The sequence below is a fragment of the Vespa crabro genome, chromosome 8 (assembly GCF_910589235.1).
Source record: "Vespa crabro chromosome 8, iyVesCrab1.2, whole genome shotgun sequence".
NCBI lineage: Eukaryota > Metazoa > Arthropoda > Insecta > Hymenoptera > Vespidae > Vespa > Vespa crabro.
The window spans coordinates 8,626,086-8,645,150 of NC_060962.1; the positions used below are offsets into that span (position 1 = coordinate 8,626,086).

The following is a 19,065-nucleotide window of genomic DNA, read 5'->3' on the forward strand; positions in this document are numbered from 1 at the left end:
CAAAAATAGGGAGAGAGAGAGAGAGAGAGAGAGAGAGAGAGAGAGAGAGAGAGAGAGAGAGAGAGAGAAAAAGAGAGATAGAAAAAGCTAGATATTTGTTTGTTATTTTCCTTTTTTCCTTTCTTTCCTTTTGTTTTTTTGAATTTAAAAAAAAAAATACACGCTTTATCACGAAATTTTCAATAAATTTGCCAATTCGTCGCTACGTAATGATGATTAAAATTCATATTTATAAAAGAGAGAGAGAGAGATAGAGAGGGAGTAAAAAAGAAAAAGAATAAAAAGGAAAAAGAAAAAAGAAAATAAACTTACTGAACGTTAGTTTTACAAACGACAAAGTAAAGGTATTTGCGGTGACGGTAGAAAAGCAGAATACGCGTTGATGGAGGAACGCTGTTCGCACGTTATGCATGGCATGAGTTTATGTTCTCTTGGTGTTTGTCGCACCAATAATGTTCTCGTTTCACTTGGAAAGACGCATACATATCGCACTTGGTACATGGAGGCAACACGTCGTATGTACCACCATATATACTACCTAACACGTTGATATATAAGGAAAAGGAGATAAAATAACACGGTTGCGTTTCTCATCGAAATACATTTCATCTTTTCTTTCATATTTTTCATCAGACATTCAAGCGTATACACACCCAAACATCCACACAAACGTATACATACACACGTATACACACATTCGAGCTTTTCAATGCAGACTTTTGAAATTACTTCCAAATTATTTGGAATGTTTCTTCTAATTTTTTTTTTCCCTCTTTTTCAAACAATTTTATCTTTCACACATTTGCCTGTAAATATATGTATATGTGTGTGTGTGTGTGTGTGTGTGTGTGTGTGTATTTTTTATTTTTATTTTTTATTACCAGAGTAGTAATAAAAGTCAGTTATTCATATCCGCAAGCAGTTTATCGGCATTATTATTTAATACCGATCTCTTATGATCCTTTGAATATCATTTACCCCTTTTTTTACGATTCACTCCAGTCAGCTATTGTATGAAACCCTCATTCCTCTTCTCTCTCTCTCTCTCTCTCTCTCTACTCCTCCTCTAACTCCTACCTCTACCTTTTTCCTTTTTTCCATTCATTGAATTTATTCGTAATTCTATTCATAAATCCATTTTAATGAATTCAATCATTTTGCACAAATTAACTGTTTTAAACGATGTCAATGTATTGTAAGCTCAGCTCAACGGTTCATTGTTCCTTTCATATGATATTACGCTCTGAACGATTTTTTTTGTGATTTTGATCTCGCGATATAGCTTTTTTTTTGCCTTTGTTTCCTTCTTCTTTCTTTTTTTTTTCTTTTTTTTTTCTTTTTTTAATAAAGTATCAACCTATTCGAAAAGCATTAATTTTAATTCTTGAAATCACAAGACCGCAGATAGATCTCTTCATTTTTTTCATATCGAGAGCTTCAGGTTTTATATATCGATCTGCTTTCAAGCGATAAAACTTTATCCCTTCTCTCTCTCTCTCTCTCTCTCTCTCTCTCTCTCTCTCTGTCTGTCTAGTTCTCTACCTTGCCTCATCCACCCTTTCCCTTTCTCCCTTCATCGACTATTTCGAAGCACGCAGACCGAGATCTCTAGGAATTCTATACGCGCGAATATCCATCCAGTCTGGAATTTATCGTTGAGGCTTTCGTGGTGATAGAAAAAGAGAAAGAAAGAAAGAAAGATAAAAAGAAAGGAAGGAAGGAAGAAAGAAAGATAAGATAAATAAAAATAAGGAATCGGTTCTTAACTTATAAGATATCGAAAAATCCATTCAAATTTTTCTATTAAAATTTCAAATTCGTTCTTACGTTAGATTCTTAATCTCTCTCTTTTTCTCTCTCTCTCTCTCTCTCTTTCTTTCATGTTTTCAATCGTTCAAATCTCTTACTTATTTCTATAAAATTCAAAGAACAGTGCATAACGCGCATTCATTTTTATTATATATGCCCTAGCAGACAAAAATAATTTCGACGATGAGAAACCCTTTTCTACCCCATTCTCATCCTCTCGCTCTTCACCATTATTGTGCTGTGACAGTGAACGATAATATCTTCCTTATTGCAGGTACAGTGACATTTATCATCGGATTTACGGGGTGTGTCGGCGCACTCAGGGAAAATACGTGCCTCCTAGCCGCAGTGAGTACTCACGTTGAATGTTTAATTATATATGTCATATGGGGATCCGTTCTTTGATCGTCTAATAATCTATTTCTCTCTCTCTCTCTCTCTCTCTCTCTCTCTCGAGAGAGAGAGAGAGAGAGAGAGAGATTATTTTTTGTTTTGAGAGAGAGAAAGAGAGAGAGAGAGAGAGAGAGAGACATATTACAGAGTGCTCATCCACATATTTATCCGCGATATAAATCTCATTGGTTCGTCACGAGTCTTTTTGAAAAAATATTTTGATATTAATCATTTCGATCTATCTGACGTTGCATTACAAGATAAAGATTACCGATAAAAGATACATCAAATTTTCTTTCGATCGACTACTTTCATAATTTCATATCAAATGATATTATATTAATTTGTCAAGAATTACATTTTGATTTCTTTCTCTCTCTCTCTCTCTCTCTCTCTCTCTCTCTCTCTTTCTCTTTGTTTTTTATTTTTTATTTATTATTTAAAAAAAATTTTTTTTTACTGTTTTTCCCATGACACCTGTAATAATTGTATCTGAAAAGTATTAAATCGTTTGATATACTCTTGCTTTATAGTACGCGATATTCCTGGCGTTATTGCTGCTAATGGAGATGACTGCCGGTGTTTTAGGCTTCATCTTTAAAGACTGGGTAAGATTTTATATTCCCTCTATTTTCTTTGTCCTTTTATATATAATTTCTTATTCCTTTTCTTTTCCTTTCTTTTCTTTTTTTTTAATTTTTCTCTTTTTTTTTACGAGCCAGCAAAAAATGGAATAAACGTTCGAGATGGCGTGGGAAAGATATTTCTTCTTGAAAGAAAGAAAAAAAAAAAAAGAAAAGAAAAGAAAAGAAAAAAAGAAAAAAGAAAGAAAAAGGAAAAGGAAAAAGAGAAAAGAAAAAGAAAGAAAGGAAGGAAAACAGAATACATAAACGATAGATAATTCTGACTGGGTTACATTCATAACAAGTACGAGGTCGGTGAACTTAATGGTCTTTGCGACGATGAAAAGCTCGGCCGAGTCTCGAAAACAAACAAGCCAAACACATTCCGCAACCCCGTCAGTAGAGTCGAGTGGAGTCGTATATTTTCTCTGTCCAACCCCCGTTGAACTTCCTACTCTTAGTGGCCATCCAGGATCCCGTTGATTTTACGTACTAATATATTCCAAGAGAATATGATTAAGACTTGGAGATATTAGATTAGAATTACAAATCGTACTCTTTTTATCTTCACATTTTTATATTTTGTTTTTTTTTCTCTTGTTTTTTCTTTTCTTTTTTTCTTTTTTTTTTTTTTTTTTTATACCTAATTTCTCCTTTCGCCCAATTAAAATAATAATATTTGTTTTAACAGATAAAATCACAAGCAACCGGGGGCTTCCAAGCTTTCATCATTCACTATCGCGAGGATCCAGATCAACAGAATTTGATCGATTGGATTCAAGAGGATTGGGTATGTTCTTTGAAAGATATCTATTGCTAGGATTTCTATTTGAATTTTTTTTTTCTTCTATTCAATTTTTTTTTTTTTTATCTATTCAATCTTTTCGAACACATTTCATCTAATGAATCAAATCGAGGTCTCAATATTCTCTATCCTCATTGATAATTATCTTTCGAATTTGAATCATGAACGAGAAATGGTTTGTAAGCAATATGTGTCTGTATGTGCATATATATATATATATATATATATATATATATATATATGTATGTATGTATGTATGTATGTATGTATGTATGTATGTATGTATGTATGTACGTACTATAGTATTCGACGATCGATACAGGACATCCAATCGTGGTTTACGAGATTTCAATAGAAAGCGACTACTAGCGATATACCTATCCATCGCAATTTTGGTAATCCTATTGGTAGGCTAGCTCTTCGACTGTAAACCGCAGATGGTGCTTTAGTAATATCCTACCTATCGAAAATTGATATTAACACATGATGCTATTGATGATTGAAAAAAAAAAAAAATTATATGAAACATGGTAAGTAAAAAAGGGGAAATAATCCAAATAATCGATTTTTCAAAGTATACGTATCAGTTGTACGCTATTTTGTATTCGAGTACTGGATCTTGGATGAGGCAAGATAAAATTAAAAAGGAAAAAATGTAATAGCAAAAAAGTTAAAATCTATAATTAGAGTCGAACTTTTTTAAAAGAGAAATGAAACGAAAAGAGAGAGAGAGAGAGAGAGAGAGAGAGAGAGAGAGAGAGAGAGAGAGAGAGAGCGAGAGAGAGAATTAGGGTGCAGAGATCCGAGAGATGGACGAACGCATATTAATCGCAAAGGAATGCAAATTCGAGTAAGAACTGTAATGCTAGGAAGGCCATATTCCAAGTGGCGTATGCTGTTCAAAGCTTCCTCTTTCACGATTAAATCATTTATATTCGCATGGTAATGTGAGAGAACAGAAACTTTGAAAGTATAAAGAAAAAAATTGAAAAAGAAACAAAAAGAAAAAAAAAAGGAGGCAATTAAGCAAAAAAACAATGACTCCCGAATGTTTTTGCTAATTATTCAACGTTTAAAATATCATCCAATATGATTCATAATGTTTATAATATTTTCGTAAAATGTTTGAAATAATTTCTATTTTCTAATAATAAAAACCTACCTATTAAGATATAATCATATTTTTCATATACTTTTATTTATCCAATCATCTCGTATATGTATAACATACGTATAACATTACCGTGTAAAAGGAAAAAAAAAAGAAAAAAAAAATAAGAAAAGAGAGAGAAAGAAAAAAATAAAAATAATTTTCCATTAACGTTTCAAAATAAAAATGATTATAGAATCCGCTTTCTCGTATTTCATTTGTCTACTTATTAACATCAATTTTCTATATTACAACAGTCGTCCTTGATTTCATTTCTTAAATATCGTTTATTTATTCAACTTACCTTCGTCCTTTTTTTCCCATAAGGGATTCTTTCTTTCCTTCCTTTCTTTCTTTTCTTCCTCCCTTCTATATACATTTAATAACGCAATCAATCCTTCAAACTCTCACAAATTAAATTCATTTACGATGGGTTCATTAAAATCTTTTATTTTATTTATACCATTAACAACGTACTATCTCATTTCAAATTTGTTTCTCGAATTCAATCTCAAATATCGATGATATTATAATATAAATTTCATTCTTTTATTCAGAAAATAATCTTAATTTATTTCTTTTAGTTACAATGCTGCGGTATCGAGGGCCCAAAGGATTGGGATCGTAATAATTATTTCAACTGTTCGTCGAGTGACATTGGCTCGAGGGAAGCCTGCGGTGTGCCTTTCAGTTGCTGCAAAAGGAAACCAAACGTAACGTGTTTCCATTTCCTTTCTCTTTATACCCACATATATATATATATTTTTTTTTCTTTTCTCTATTGCTTCACGTTTTCCAACAATTTTTTTTTTATCGATCATCCTTTTATATATATATATATATATATATCGATTTTCTACTTCAAAGAACTTTCATCTCTATTTTTACTTCGTAGGAAATTATCAAGAACAAGCAGTGTGGCTATGACGTTAGGAAACCTAGCTACGTAAGTATACCTCTATTAATTTTCACACCTTTCAATAGTATTTCATTTTTTCGCGTCCCTTTCTCTTTTTTTTTTTTTTTTTTTTTTTGTATAATATCTCTAATCACGTAGTATAACTATAAGAAAGGAATTTTCATTTTTTCTTACAAACATTTTAACACATTACGGACGGGATATCTTCCATTAATAATGAAAAAGATATATAAATCAAAATGTATAAAAATTAAGAAGCATTCATTCAAGAGATATCGAAATAGTAATAATTGACGGTTCATTTAAATCTTCTATTTTTTTTTTTTTTGTGATTACAGAGAATTACATTTCAAAAATATTTATAAATGGAAAAATACGATTGACTATTGATTTGCATTAGTAACGAAAGAAATGTCTATTCCGTAATGCGTTAATTTATAGTAGAAGCAATCAAATAAGGAAAAAGGAAAAAAAAAAAGGAAAGAAAATATTTGCAGAAGATTTCCCTAGCTCGTTGCAGATCTATCGATCCATGATCAATCCCAATCCTTCTATCATTTTCCAAAGAGTATTATCTCCATATCCATCCTTAAAAAATATATATGATTAAGTAAAAAAAATATATATATATATATATAATTAAAAAAAGAAAAAAAGAAAAGAAAGAAACGATCAAAGAAGAAGATAGTAGAAGAAAAAAAAAAAGAAGAAGGAAAAAAGGAAACGAGCGCTCGCTTGAGTTTTTTCTTCTTCGTAAAAGAAAATAAATAAGGTCGTAGAGAAATATCGATGTTTGTGTTCGCGTTATCGGTGCAGTGCAGGCGACTGCCGTAGCGTAACGTTAAATCCTTTAGCTTGATAAAAATGGAACAACACGGCCGTCGCCATATGCGCGTGTCATACTGATCTTTTAATTATTATAAAATAGAAAAAAGAACAGAACAGAAAAGAAAAGAAAAGAAAAGAAAAGAAAAAGATAATAGCAAAATGTCGTGATCAAGATAAAAATAAACAAATAAATAAATAAATGGTAAAGTGAAAATAGAGATAGATCGAAAGGAAAGGAATAAAACAAAAAAAAAAGAAAAAACAGGAAAAAAGAGAAAAAAAAACAAAATAAAAAGAAACAACAGAGAAACGTAGAAATGATGATTTTGTGTTTGTCCTTCGGAAAATGCAGACGGGAGAGAGGAGTATATTCGAAAGAGGTTGCCTAAGGGCAGGAGAGGAGTGGCTAGAGCTGAATCTCGTGCCTGTCGCCGGTACGGTTGTCAGCACTATGGTCCTTCAGGTATTTCGTTTACTAAAAAAAAAAGTAAATAACAACAAAACAAAATAGAAACAAGACAAGACGGGACGAGACAAGACAAGGTAAGACAAGACGAGACTAGACAGGACAGGACAGGACAAGACAAGACAAAACACAAAACAAACGAACGAACAAAAGAAAAAACAACTTGTATCCCTTGTATTCCATTTTGGCACAGAGCCCTTTTATTTCACTCTGCTTTCTTTATTTTGACCGACTTATGACGGTGTCGTTTTGAACTTTCTTCGAAAAAAAAAAAAAAAAAAAAAAAAAAAAAAAAAAAGAAACAAGAAAAAAAAAGATATTTATATTAAAGACAACGTTGCTTGCGATTGATCGACAAACGCATATGTTTCTATCCGAGTTTTCATCTTGTAATCCTTTTTGACACGAACAAAACGAAAGATAAAAAATTATGGAAACGTTGGCTCATTTTTTTGCTTTTTGTTTTTCTTCTTTTTCTTTACTCTTTCCTTCTTTCTTTCTTTTTTTTCTTTCCTTCTTGGAACAACGAAAGTATTTGCATCGACTCCACGTATCGATGGGTCCTATCCATTTGAAGGTAACCTGGAAAAGAGAACTCTGGCAAATCCGTCGTGAACTTAGAACGACTTAGAACTTTGCTATGGCGACGCCCAAAGTAACCGCATCGGCTTTGTGCTTTCCTTCCTTGTTCTTTTCTCTCTCTCTCTCTTTTTCCTTTTTTTTTTTTTTTGGTACTCTTCTTTTCTCCCTTTTTCTTCTCGTTTCTTCTTAGCTTTTTCTACGTCATACTTTATCGGATCTCTTTATTTTATTTATATTAAAGTTGAGCGAGAGAAAAAACATTTTTAGAAGAAAGTTCGAACGATCCGCCAAAGTCTCAACCATCTTGTAACTTATTACTTTATAATTTTTAGTAAACGAACGATGTCGCATGTATAAATTATTATGTATATAAATATATGTATAACCATATATATTTATAATGCAGATTTGTTTAAATGTTATCTATTTATTATTTCTTTATATGCTTGTCGTAAAATTAAAAAGAAAAAAAAAACAGTAAACGAAGAAAAAAAAATGCACATACACACACGTATATCTACACGTATTACATGTCTTACATATATATATATATATATATATATATATATATATATATACACATATACACACGCATAAAAACATACGTGTTAAAAAGTACGTGGCTGTTAGTACGAATATCGTTGAACGTTGATGAGAAACAAGTAAGTAATGAGCTTGTATACGATCGTTAAGCCCCTGCTGTGTCATTAAAACGGGATAACGGCGTAGCTTCCGTAAAACGTGTGTCTCATTTCTCTGGTAAGTACCGTAACCGATTGTTCCGAATTAATGTTAAAAGAATATATTTCTTTTCCCTTGGAATTTCACAAACGTGGTGAGACAAAATAAAAATTCATGTAATAAATGTAATAATAATAATAATAATAATAATAATAATAATAATAATAATAATAATAATAATAATAATAATAATAATAATGATAATAATAATAATAACATTAATAATAGTTTTTTTTTATGCTGTTACAAAAATATCAATGGCAAATATCAATGAATCATAAAAGATCAATTACTATTATTATTATGTTATTAATTTAAAAAGAGGAAAAGAACAAATAGGAGATAGAGATCTTTTTATATTTCTTTCTTTTGGGATTGAGTGGGAATTTTGTTAATACGACGAAATTATTATAATAAAGTTCGTATAATAATAATAATCAATAATAATAATAATAATAATAATAATAATAATAATAATAATAATAATAATAATAATAATAATAATAATAATAATAATAATAATAATAATAATAATAATAATAATAATAATAATAATAATAATAATAATAATAATAATAATAATAATAATAATAATAATAATAATAATAATAATAATAATAATAATAATAATAATAATAATAATAATAATAATAATAATAATAATAATAATAATAATAATAATAATAATAATAATAATAATAATAATAATAATAATAATAATAATAATAATAATAACAATAACAATAACAATAGCATTAATAATAATTTTTCTTATATTGTTATAAAAATATCAGTAGATTAGGATTCAATTTTTGCGATTATTATCATTGAAATCGTATAATAATTATCATTCTTATATTATAAAAATATCAATGACATAATCTCAGTCTCTCTCTCTCTCTCTCTTTCTCTATCACACACACACACACACATACACATACATTCTATTTATTTATATTTAACTTTTTATTTTTGTACAAATGTCGAGTTTGATCAGTCAAATATTCGAGAAATACATATATAAGGGAGAAAGAGTGTCGCTGGGTTTATAAAACGCACGAAACCTTACGAGCTGTTAACACGCGACGCAGTAATAGAACTTTTTCCTGTCTCATAATCAACGCGATAAATTAACGTCAAAACTAAGTTGCATATATGCTCGTTTAGGCTTTCAGGAAGATCGTGACGTTTGATTTCAATCCTATCAGAGGGTTCTAAAGGTACAACTGAAGTATCTATGATCGCGGTGTATTAAATTCAATATTACATTCTAATATTATGTTCTTATCGAACTATTCTTTATTTATAAATAATATATATATATATAATATGTATATATGTGTACTGTGACAGTTATGAAAAAAAAAAAAAAAAAAAGAAAAAGAAAACGAAAGAGAGGAAAAAAAAATAAATGGAGACAACGTCTAAAACATGAAAATAATATAAATGGTGTAATCGTTTTGAAAATAATTGAACATTGCTAGTGATGTTAAAAAAGGAAGAAAGAAATAAAATAACCCATGTTAGTTTCCCTTTGGATAAACGAAAGAGTTTCTAGGCAAAAAGGGACGACACTTAAAGAAATTAATTAAGCGAGCTAACTCGCATAAAATGACGTGTTTAATCCCATTAAACCTTTAGCGAGGGATCTGTCTATTTTCAAACATAGAGAGCTTTACCTTCACTTTCTACTTTTCTAATTCTCTTAAGTTCTCTCTCTCTCTCTCTCTCTCTCTCTCTCTCTCTCGCATTTAACGTCTCTTTCTTTTCCATGGATTTTTCTTGCTTCCCTCCGAGTCTAGTCACTCGGCATGAGAATTAGAAGAGGTTGGTGAAGCGAAGGGGTTTAGGCGATACTGGCGATGAAAGGAGAAAAGGATTTTGTTAAGAGGAGGAAAAAGATTTAGAGCAACGTGACCGTAGAATAGAAAGGAGAGATAGAGATAGACCTGTGTTCTTCGATAGTAAAGTTCTAAAGACGCGTGAACGAAATAAATTAACAGCTATTACTATCCGCTGCTATTCCTTTTTTTTTTTTTCTTCTTTTTTTCCTCTCTCTCTCTCTCTCTCTCTCTCTCTCTCTCTCTCTCTTTTTCTCTTTTTCGTTTTCTTCTCTTCCGAGTTCCCGAAGGAGTAAAAATCTCAAATAATTAGAGCATCTAACACCCTTGCTAATGAGCTACTTATACAATGTAGCGGTACTACGATAAGAGTTTTACGAGGGTCGCCAAGAGTGAAAGAGAGGGGAGAGAGAGAGAGAGAGAGAGAGAGAGAGAGAGAGAGAGAGAAAGAGGAACAGAGAAAGATAGAAAGTAAAACAAAAAATTCGAGAGAGAGAGAGAGAGAGAGAGAGAAAGAGAGAGAAAAATAGAAATAAAAATAACAAAGTGTAGCGTGAGTGTTTTTACTGTATAATTCTTTTTCCTCTTTTTTTCTTTTTTTTTTTATGAAAACACCTAAATTAATGAATGCAAAAAATTTTGCTAATTTTACAATAGAAATTTCTAATGATCTTCAAGATATTCTTTCTAAGTCTGTTTATGAACATACAGGAATATATGCCTACGTAGTTCTATGAACATCCAGGAAAATGAGAGAAAAGGACAGGGAGAGAGAGAGAGAGAGAGAGAGAGAGAGGGAGGTGAGAAGGAAAAGTGGAACCGACTGGTGGTGGGAGGTTGAAAGCTTTGCGTGGTTACTCTTACTCTTGGGGTAAATGTGAAGTACAAAGTAATAGAGTGGCGTTGTTACTTAGACTTCGCAGTAACATTACGTTCCTATACATGCGTCTTTACTAGGTGTTCTCATAAATTTTCTCACGACCGAATGAGTTTTCTCTTCCATCCTTTCTTTTTCTCTTTTCTCTCTCTCTCTCTCTCTCTCTCTCTCTCTCACCCTTTATTTTTCATCGTATGGATCCTAAAATTTAAATGCATAAAGACTATGCATACTTAAAAAAGAAAAAAAAAAAATATATTTTTTTCCTTTCTTTTCCTTCCAAATCGAATGAGAATTTCGAGCAAGGGAATATGATGGGAAACACAAAATTTCTCTTGATAACCTCTCACCGTTTTATTATTAATTGTAAAAAAAAAAAAAAAAAAAAAAGAAAAAAAAACAAGAAACGAAAAAAGGAAAACAAAATAAAGAAAACAAAAAGAAGAAGAAGAAGAAGAAGAAAGAACAAAAATTATAAATCAAAATATTTCAATAATTTATTTTAAGGAGACTAATATAGGCGCGATCACAAGTTTTGGAGAGAAACACGGTGAGCAAATCGGTGGCCGGTTTGATTTGTTTTTTTCAGAACTTTGAAGTCGCTAAAGTGATTTACGAGAAGGGATGCGTTCAAGCAGGGGAGGAGTGGATGGAACGAAATCTTCTCCCAATTGCAAGTGGCGCGGTTGTTACGGCTTTTGCACAGGTATATGCTTTCTGAAAGAATTTATCGAGGCTGAAAAAGGATTTGATGTATATAAATCATGTACATATATATATACATACATATATATATATATATATATATATATATATATATATACATATATATATATATATATATGTATATTTATATTTATATATTTATATAGATATATATTATGAGGCCTTGAAACTCGTACATCTTACTTCTCGTTTTGTCGACGAGTTTACATTTTCAGTAAATAAATTTTAATAATAAAAATGAAATCTCTTTGAACTCTTACTAGGAAAAGAAAAGAGAAAATGGTTTTTATTATAAGACTTTTGCTTTCGGCCACTTTAACGATCAATTTGGTTCCATCTCTTTTTTTTTTTCTTCCTTGTTGACGAAACGTCCGAAAAAGGTTTTGAAAATCTATATGCATGCAGATTGTGTGAATCAATCAATCAATCAATTAATCAATCAATCAATCGATCGATCGATCGATCGATCGGTCGGTCGATCTTAAGGTGAGGAATTGATAGATATCGTAACACGTGTTTTGCAACTTCTTTGTTTAAATTATCCTGTTACAATTTTAATAGCTTTTATTCCTGCTAGATGTAATAATGAGAGTCGTTCGTGAAGTAATGCCTTTTCACTGATTGTAAGTATCGCGAGCATGAAATTGTATAATGGCAAGTAGATTATATCGCATACATGTCAGACATATAATGTATGTGTTTCTTATTTTTGCACGCAATTTTAGCGAGATCAATGTTATAGCTCGTGCATGTTAAAAGGAGGAGGGGGGGGGGGAAAGATACAAAAAAGACAAAAAAATCTTAATACATAATTTGATAAATAGAAAGATTATATAGATCGTTTATTGTTTCATTAACATTATATATCATTCCCCTTTTTTTTCTCTTTCTTCTTTTTACAGATTTTGGGAATTTGCTTCGCTCAAAATCTACGAGCGGATATATTTGCGCAAAAGGCAAAATGGCATTGACAATCGAGAGCCCCCACGGCAGTCTAGCATCTTGTATTGAAAAGATGCTGATCGTCCGCGTCGATCGAATTTCGAATATCCAACGTATCAATACTCGATGATATCATGGAAAAGGAAGAATAAGAAGACGAAGACGAAGAAAAAGGAGAAGAAGAAGATGAAGAAGAAGAAAAAGAAGAAGAAGAAGTAGAAGAAAAGGAATCCTCGAAAACATCGAACACAGTTAAGAAGAAATAGAAATATCGTTTCTATCGAGAATGAGTAAAGTCCATCGTATAATTCTTATTTCATTTGCTGAAGGATTTAAAAAGGATTTGACATGATCGAAAGGATCGTGCTTCTTTCAAATTTCGCTACCGTCCAAGCCTGTGATCCTTTCATTGATGCGAGAGAAATCGATCGTTCATTATCCTTTCGCCATGGGTGGTGGTGTTGGTGGTGGTGATGGTGGTGGTGATGGTGGTAGTGATGGTGATGGTATTTGGTGGTGGACCATTACAAGTATGGGTATGGGAGGTATAAAGGGGGGAAGAGAAGGAAAAGGAATCTATATTTTATTAAAGAAATATTAGTAAAAAGGTAAATACTTCGATCGCGACAATTCATTTCTTTTTTCTTTTCTTTCTTTTTTCTTTCTTCATTTTATGTTTTCTTCTTCATTTCTTATCGAATTTATTTCCTACGTCGATTTCTGCGCATCGGTAACATCTCCGATATATTATAAATAAAGATATGAGAGATGAAAAATAATCGATCACGCAAATCAGAAATAAACCCTTTTTGTTTCTCTGTTAAAAAAAAAAAAAAAAAAAAAAAAAAAAAAAAACAAAAAAAAACAAAAAAAAACAAAAAAAAAAACAAAAAAGAACAAAAAGAAACAAAAAAAAACATTGTGTATGTAAGTATGTACATATACTATACATAGTATTTTTGCTATCGTTCGCGACATTCTCAGATTTTCCTCATTGAAGAAAAACGAACAAATTTATTTCAACTAGCGAATAATAATAATAATAATAATAATAATAATAATAATAATAATAATAATAATAATAATAATAATAATAATAATAATAATAATAATAATAATAAGAATAAGAATAAGAATAATAATAATAATAATAATAATAAAAAAATAATAATAATAAATATAATAATAATAATATTAATAATATTAATAATAAATAAATAATTAAATAATACTAATACTACTATTACTACTACTACTACTATTACTACTACTACTATTAGTACTACTACTAATAATATAATAATAATAATAATAATAATAATAATAATGAATAGTAGTAATAATTATTGTCGTCATTATCATTATCGTTATCATTATCATCATCGTCATCATCATTGTCATTATTATCACAGAGATATTCGTTTAAAGTGAAAGGGGTTAGTTCTGACGAAGAGAACAAAATATAAGCGATGTCTCTTGTGATCAGAGAAAAGAAGCACGATAAGATTAGAATATTATTATTTCGAAGGCGAATGAATCAAATCCTTTTTAAAAAAAAGTTTATTTTTTTTTTTTTTTTTTAATCGAAATGTTAAATACGAACCAACAAATTAATATACTTTTACTTCGATCATAGTTCATAATCGTAAAACGTATCCAGGCTCGTAAAAATATCACCGAAATTTTGTGAGTGACTATTTTTTATTTGCTCTCTTTCTCTCTCTCTTTCTCTCTCTCTCTCGTTCTATTTTTCTTCGTCCTTCTCTTCTTCTTTTTCTTTGGCTTTTTTTTTTTTTTTACAACTTAGAAAGCTCAGCAGAGATTGTTGCGGCCGAATAGAACGAACATGGCTAGGATTCCTCAAAGACAAAGACAAAGACATTTCGACTTTGTTAACTTTGTCCGAGCAACAACTTTTAATGGATTTACGCTGAGACGATTTCCTTTTGAGCTTATCGATTAGACAAAAGGAAAGAGAAAGAGAGAAAGAGAGAGAGAGAGAGAGAGAGAGAAGTAATAGAGATCATAATCGATAATCCAAAAAAAAAAAAAAGAAATTCAAAACCCGTGTCTTCCCAAAAGATACAGAATTTCGATAATGGAGAATGCAATAATAAGAAAAGATTCGTTCACTATTTTCTAATAAGATAGAAGAAAATTTTTAGATCCTCTTTGACATATTAAATCGGAAAAAATATCTTATAAAATTCTTTGTGATTTAACATTATTTGCTTTTAATCGAATAAAAGAACTTCAATGAGATCTTTTGCGCTCGTTGGTATACGTTTTATACTAGTCGAAGTAAAAGACGGCAAATGAAATGAAAAGAAAACGAAAAGGGAGAAAAAAATACAAGGGGGAAGAAGAGAGAGAGAGAGAGAGAGAGAGAGAGAGAGAGAGAAAGAAGAGAGAAAAAAAAAGAGAGAACAAAGAGAAAGAAAAAGGAAAAGGAAGGAAGAGAGGAGAGAAGATAACTGAACGAGGATCAACAACAAAATGCATCGAGGACATTTAAAGTCGATCGACGTGACGTCGTGGGGGCGCGGTGAACGTGTCCAACTTCACCGCACGGTAAAAGCTTTTTCTCTTTCTCTACTGACAAATAACACAGGACGTAAGAGAGAGAGAGAGAGAGAGAGATAGATAGAGAGAGAGAGGGAGAGACTTAGAGAGAAAAAGAGAAAGAGGGATATAACAAGAGAATGTGTGTGTGTGTGTGTGTGTGTGAGAGAGAGAGAGAGAGAGAAAGAATGTAAGCGAGCAAGAGAGAAAGAAAGAGAGGAGATGCCATATAACACACAAGTACACAATAACTTTCCCTTCCTCCAATTGGTCGTTAAAACGGTTGCTCGAGCTACTTCGAGCATATTGATCCTTTGTTACACGAACACCGGCACGTTCCCTCCATCGAGAACTTTGACTCTCTTCTACTACTTTCACGTATTAGCCGAGCGAGTTTACCGAGCGAAAGAATCATTCGTGTTACGGTCTCTCTGTTAGAGCGGGTTAGAGAGGTGGGGTACAGGAGAAGGAGGTGGAGGAGGTGGTGCTACTAGAGGTGGGTGTTACTCTGAAGGGATCCGCAGCTTGAAAACGATATGCATTTCGTCGAGCGATCGTGATCGGATTACGTGAATAGGGGTTAAAGCTCTTTTATGTTTTTCTTTCTTCTTCTTCTTTTTTCTACTTTTTTTTTTCTTTTTTGTCACTTTTTTTCTCTCCCTTTTTTTCTCTCTCCTTTTTTTTTTTTTTTTTTTTTTTACTGTCCGTCCATCGAACGAGACACGTCTAACTATTTTACAACACATATGTAATATGTGTTATGCGACAAATCGCTATAGAATATTATCGCTTTTACGCATAAGATTATCGTAAACTTTTATTTTCAATCGTTTTGAGAAATCTGAAAAAAAAAAAGAAATGTTCGGTATCTCGATTGAACCATGCGATCGAATAAATTAATTTTCGATTATTTGTGATTTTATATTTTTAATAATTTTTCAAAGTAGATCTAAAGATACAAGATCTTAATAATAATCTCTTTCTCTTTCTTTCTCTCTTTCTCTCTCTCTCTCTCTCTCTCTCTCTCTTTTAGTTTTAATCATATCGTTGCTATTGTTAATTAATTCGAAGTTCGAATGTGAATTTAGATATATCATTACCTAGGCTGTTGTATTTACTTTGTTCCATTTTTTTTCGCAAGTCTCTCTAGTTCTGTTTTTTTTTTTAGTGTAATTAAGACATCAATTTTATTTTTTTTTTTCTAGTATTAAGATTAAGTTCGAAAATTACGGATGTACGTTTTTATTTTACATTTTACTTTGTTTATCGTTCGTTTCAATCGTATCGCTTTAAACTCGATCGAATTTAATACGTAAATTATCAATCAATCAATCAATCAATCAATCAGTTTGGGAAAAGGTTATTTCATTTTTATTATATTCACGATGGAACGCGTCGATGTCACGCGTTATCTTATTTGCGCTCGAACTTGTTACTACGATATAAATTAAGTTTTTTTTTTGTTTTTTTTTTTGTTTAAATAATACTCGTGAGAAAATATCGACGAACAAATGAAAGAAAGAAATTAAAATTGAATTATTTGATTACGGCTGGTCCGTGAAAAAGAATCGTTTCTTTTTCTTTTTCTTTTTCTTTTTCTTTTCAATCCGATAATTTTCGACGTGTCTTCAAACATTTATCAATGAATTGAAATTTTTAAGAATTTCTAAAATTATTTCAACAAGTTCGAGCGTAAATACGATGAACGGTGCGCATCAATATTATAAATGTTAATTCATGTAAAAAGAAAAAAAAAGAAAAAAAGAAAAAAAATAAAAAAAAAAAGAAAAAAAAAAGAAAGAAAAGAAAAAATAAAAGGAAAAAGAAGACGGAGTTTCCATGAAACTCCATGTAAAGTTAATCGCATTCTTACAGATTAGATCAGATCGCTCGAATGTTATCGATGTAATTAAGTCGATGAATTATAATCGATAGATAGATCATTCGACGGAAAGGTATCATTGTTCGAATTAAGATATACATTTGTTTTGCTATACGAATTATTGTTTACCGCGCGACATCGCTTACATACATAACTTTGTCAACTAATGATCAAAGTGATATCGTTTATTAATTATTAATTATGATTTATAAAGCTTAAGTTAATTAGCGAGTGTACAATTTCACGAAATATTATTAAACGTGAATACATTGGAAGCAGGTTTAACAAGATACGTTAACAAAAATGTTTTCCTTTTATTAAACGTTAAAAATACTATTAGTGAATCTTATTCAGTCCTTTTTTTTTTTCTTCTCTTTTTTCTTCCTTTAAATTATTCCTTCATTTTAATTTATTTTAATTGATTTTAATTTTCTTTTTCTTTTTCTCGTCTTTTTTTTCTTTTTCTTTTTTTTTTTAAGTTTTCCATTATATTTTAATTTAAGAACTTGTTAAACCTGACTACCGAGAATAAATACATCGTTCTATTAACTTGAGTTACATTCCTCCCCCACCTGATTCGATATTCTCTATAAAACGATGATTTTTGTCCCATTAGAAGAATATACGGATCACGTGACAAGGAGATGATGATAATATACATGAATTTACTTTACAGAGAATAGTATATTTTGCGCTAGATTATATTATATATATATATATATATATAGGAAGAATTATAATTCGTTATAATTTATGAAAGAGAAAAAAGAAGAAGGCACATATAATTTATGAAAGAGAGGAAAAAGGAAAATGAAAGGAAATAAAAAAAAAAAAAGAAGAGGAAAAGAAAAAGAAAAAGAAGAAATAACATATAATAATGATCATCGCGCTGTGTCTTATTTTTATTATCGTTATAAAACATACACACGATCTGAATGACTTGTTAATGACATTATAAGTATAAATAAGTAAGTATTCGAACGAGATAATGTTCAAGGAAATAATGTTTACTACGTTTTACGAGTTTTATATTTTTGCGTTGCAAGAAAAAGATATCGAATAAAACTTTTCAAGATAATAAATATTTTTAATCGAAAATGATGTACTTCTTAGCTTTTCTTTTTTTTTTTTCTTTTTTTTTTTTTTTTTTTAATATTTGACTTTTATTCGTGTCTTCCAGTAAAATTAATTGTAATGAATGAATTAATCAATTAATCAATTAATTATATAAAATATAATTAATCAAAAATAATCGATGGAGTGACGTAAGACGTGGGAAAACATTGTTCACATCTCTAATTTCGATCCTAAACTGCCTCTACTATATAATAAATGTTATTTTTAAAAATATTTTAAGGTTGGATATTATTATAAAAACAACAAAAAAAGAAAAAAAGGGAAATTAAGATAAGAAAAGTATCATAGGTTCGTGCAGGCACACCATGATAAACTGCGATGAACTTTTTATGTATCGAAGTATCACATTTCTTATTGGATTTATTTGATTTCATTTTGCAATAAATACAACAATTACACGTCTTTGTTTGTTTTTTGTTTATTTTCTTTTACTTTCTTTCTTTCTTTCTTTCTTTCTTTCTTTCTTTCTTTTTCTTTTTTTCTTTTTTTTTCTTCTTCCTTTCACCACACTTTTATTAATCTACCAGTATCATAATTTCTCTTTCCATTTATCTCGATCTAATTTTATTCTATCACGGATTAAATTTAATTTATAAAATTAATCCCAATTTAATCAATACATATGCAAATTTTGTTTCATTTTACTAATTATACCTGATTATTATTTGCCACATTAAGAATTGAGAAAAGAAAATATTTTATAAAATGTCACAAACTGTATAAACGAATATACCATGTAAAATCTTTTTCATTTTCGATCGATCGCAACCAATCGAATTCAA

The 19,065-nt window shown here is 30.2% G+C and overlaps 1 protein-coding gene and 1 long non-coding RNA gene across 6 annotated transcripts in view; both read left to right on the plus strand.

Annotated features, from left to right (window-relative positions):
• Positions 1 to 12,878, plus strand: part of LOC124425908 (tetraspanin-5) — an 81,842-nt gene extending 68,964 nt beyond the window's left edge. For 3 of the 5 annotated variants that reach the window (XM_046966957.1, XM_046966956.1, XM_046966955.1), the window contains 8 exons: positions 2,084 to 2,157; positions 2,736 to 2,810; positions 3,517 to 3,615; positions 5,365 to 5,493; positions 5,676 to 5,726; positions 6,880 to 6,990; positions 11,624 to 11,740; positions 12,663 to 12,878. In XM_046966957.1, coding sequence (XP_046822913.1) covers positions 2,084 to 2,157; positions 2,736 to 2,810; positions 3,517 to 3,615; positions 5,365 to 5,493; positions 5,676 to 5,726; positions 6,880 to 6,990; positions 11,624 to 11,740; positions 12,663 to 12,731 — 725 coding nt within the window. In that variant the 3' untranslated portion in view covers positions 12,732 to 12,878. The remainder of the gene's footprint in view (positions 1 to 2,083; positions 2,158 to 2,735; positions 2,811 to 3,516; positions 3,616 to 5,364; positions 5,494 to 5,675; positions 5,727 to 6,879; positions 6,991 to 11,623; positions 11,741 to 12,662) is intronic. The other 2 variants (XM_046966960.1, XM_046966959.1) reach the window with 2 other exon arrangements.
• A 1,109-nt stretch (positions 12,879 to 13,987) lies between these two features.
• LOC124426013 lies at positions 13,988 to 18,685 on the plus strand. The gene is made up of 2 exons (XR_006942633.1): positions 13,988 to 18,114; positions 18,504 to 18,685. It is a non-coding gene; the product is annotated as an uncharacterized LOC124426013 (long non-coding RNA).
• Positions 18,686 to 19,065: the final 380 nt, after the last annotated feature.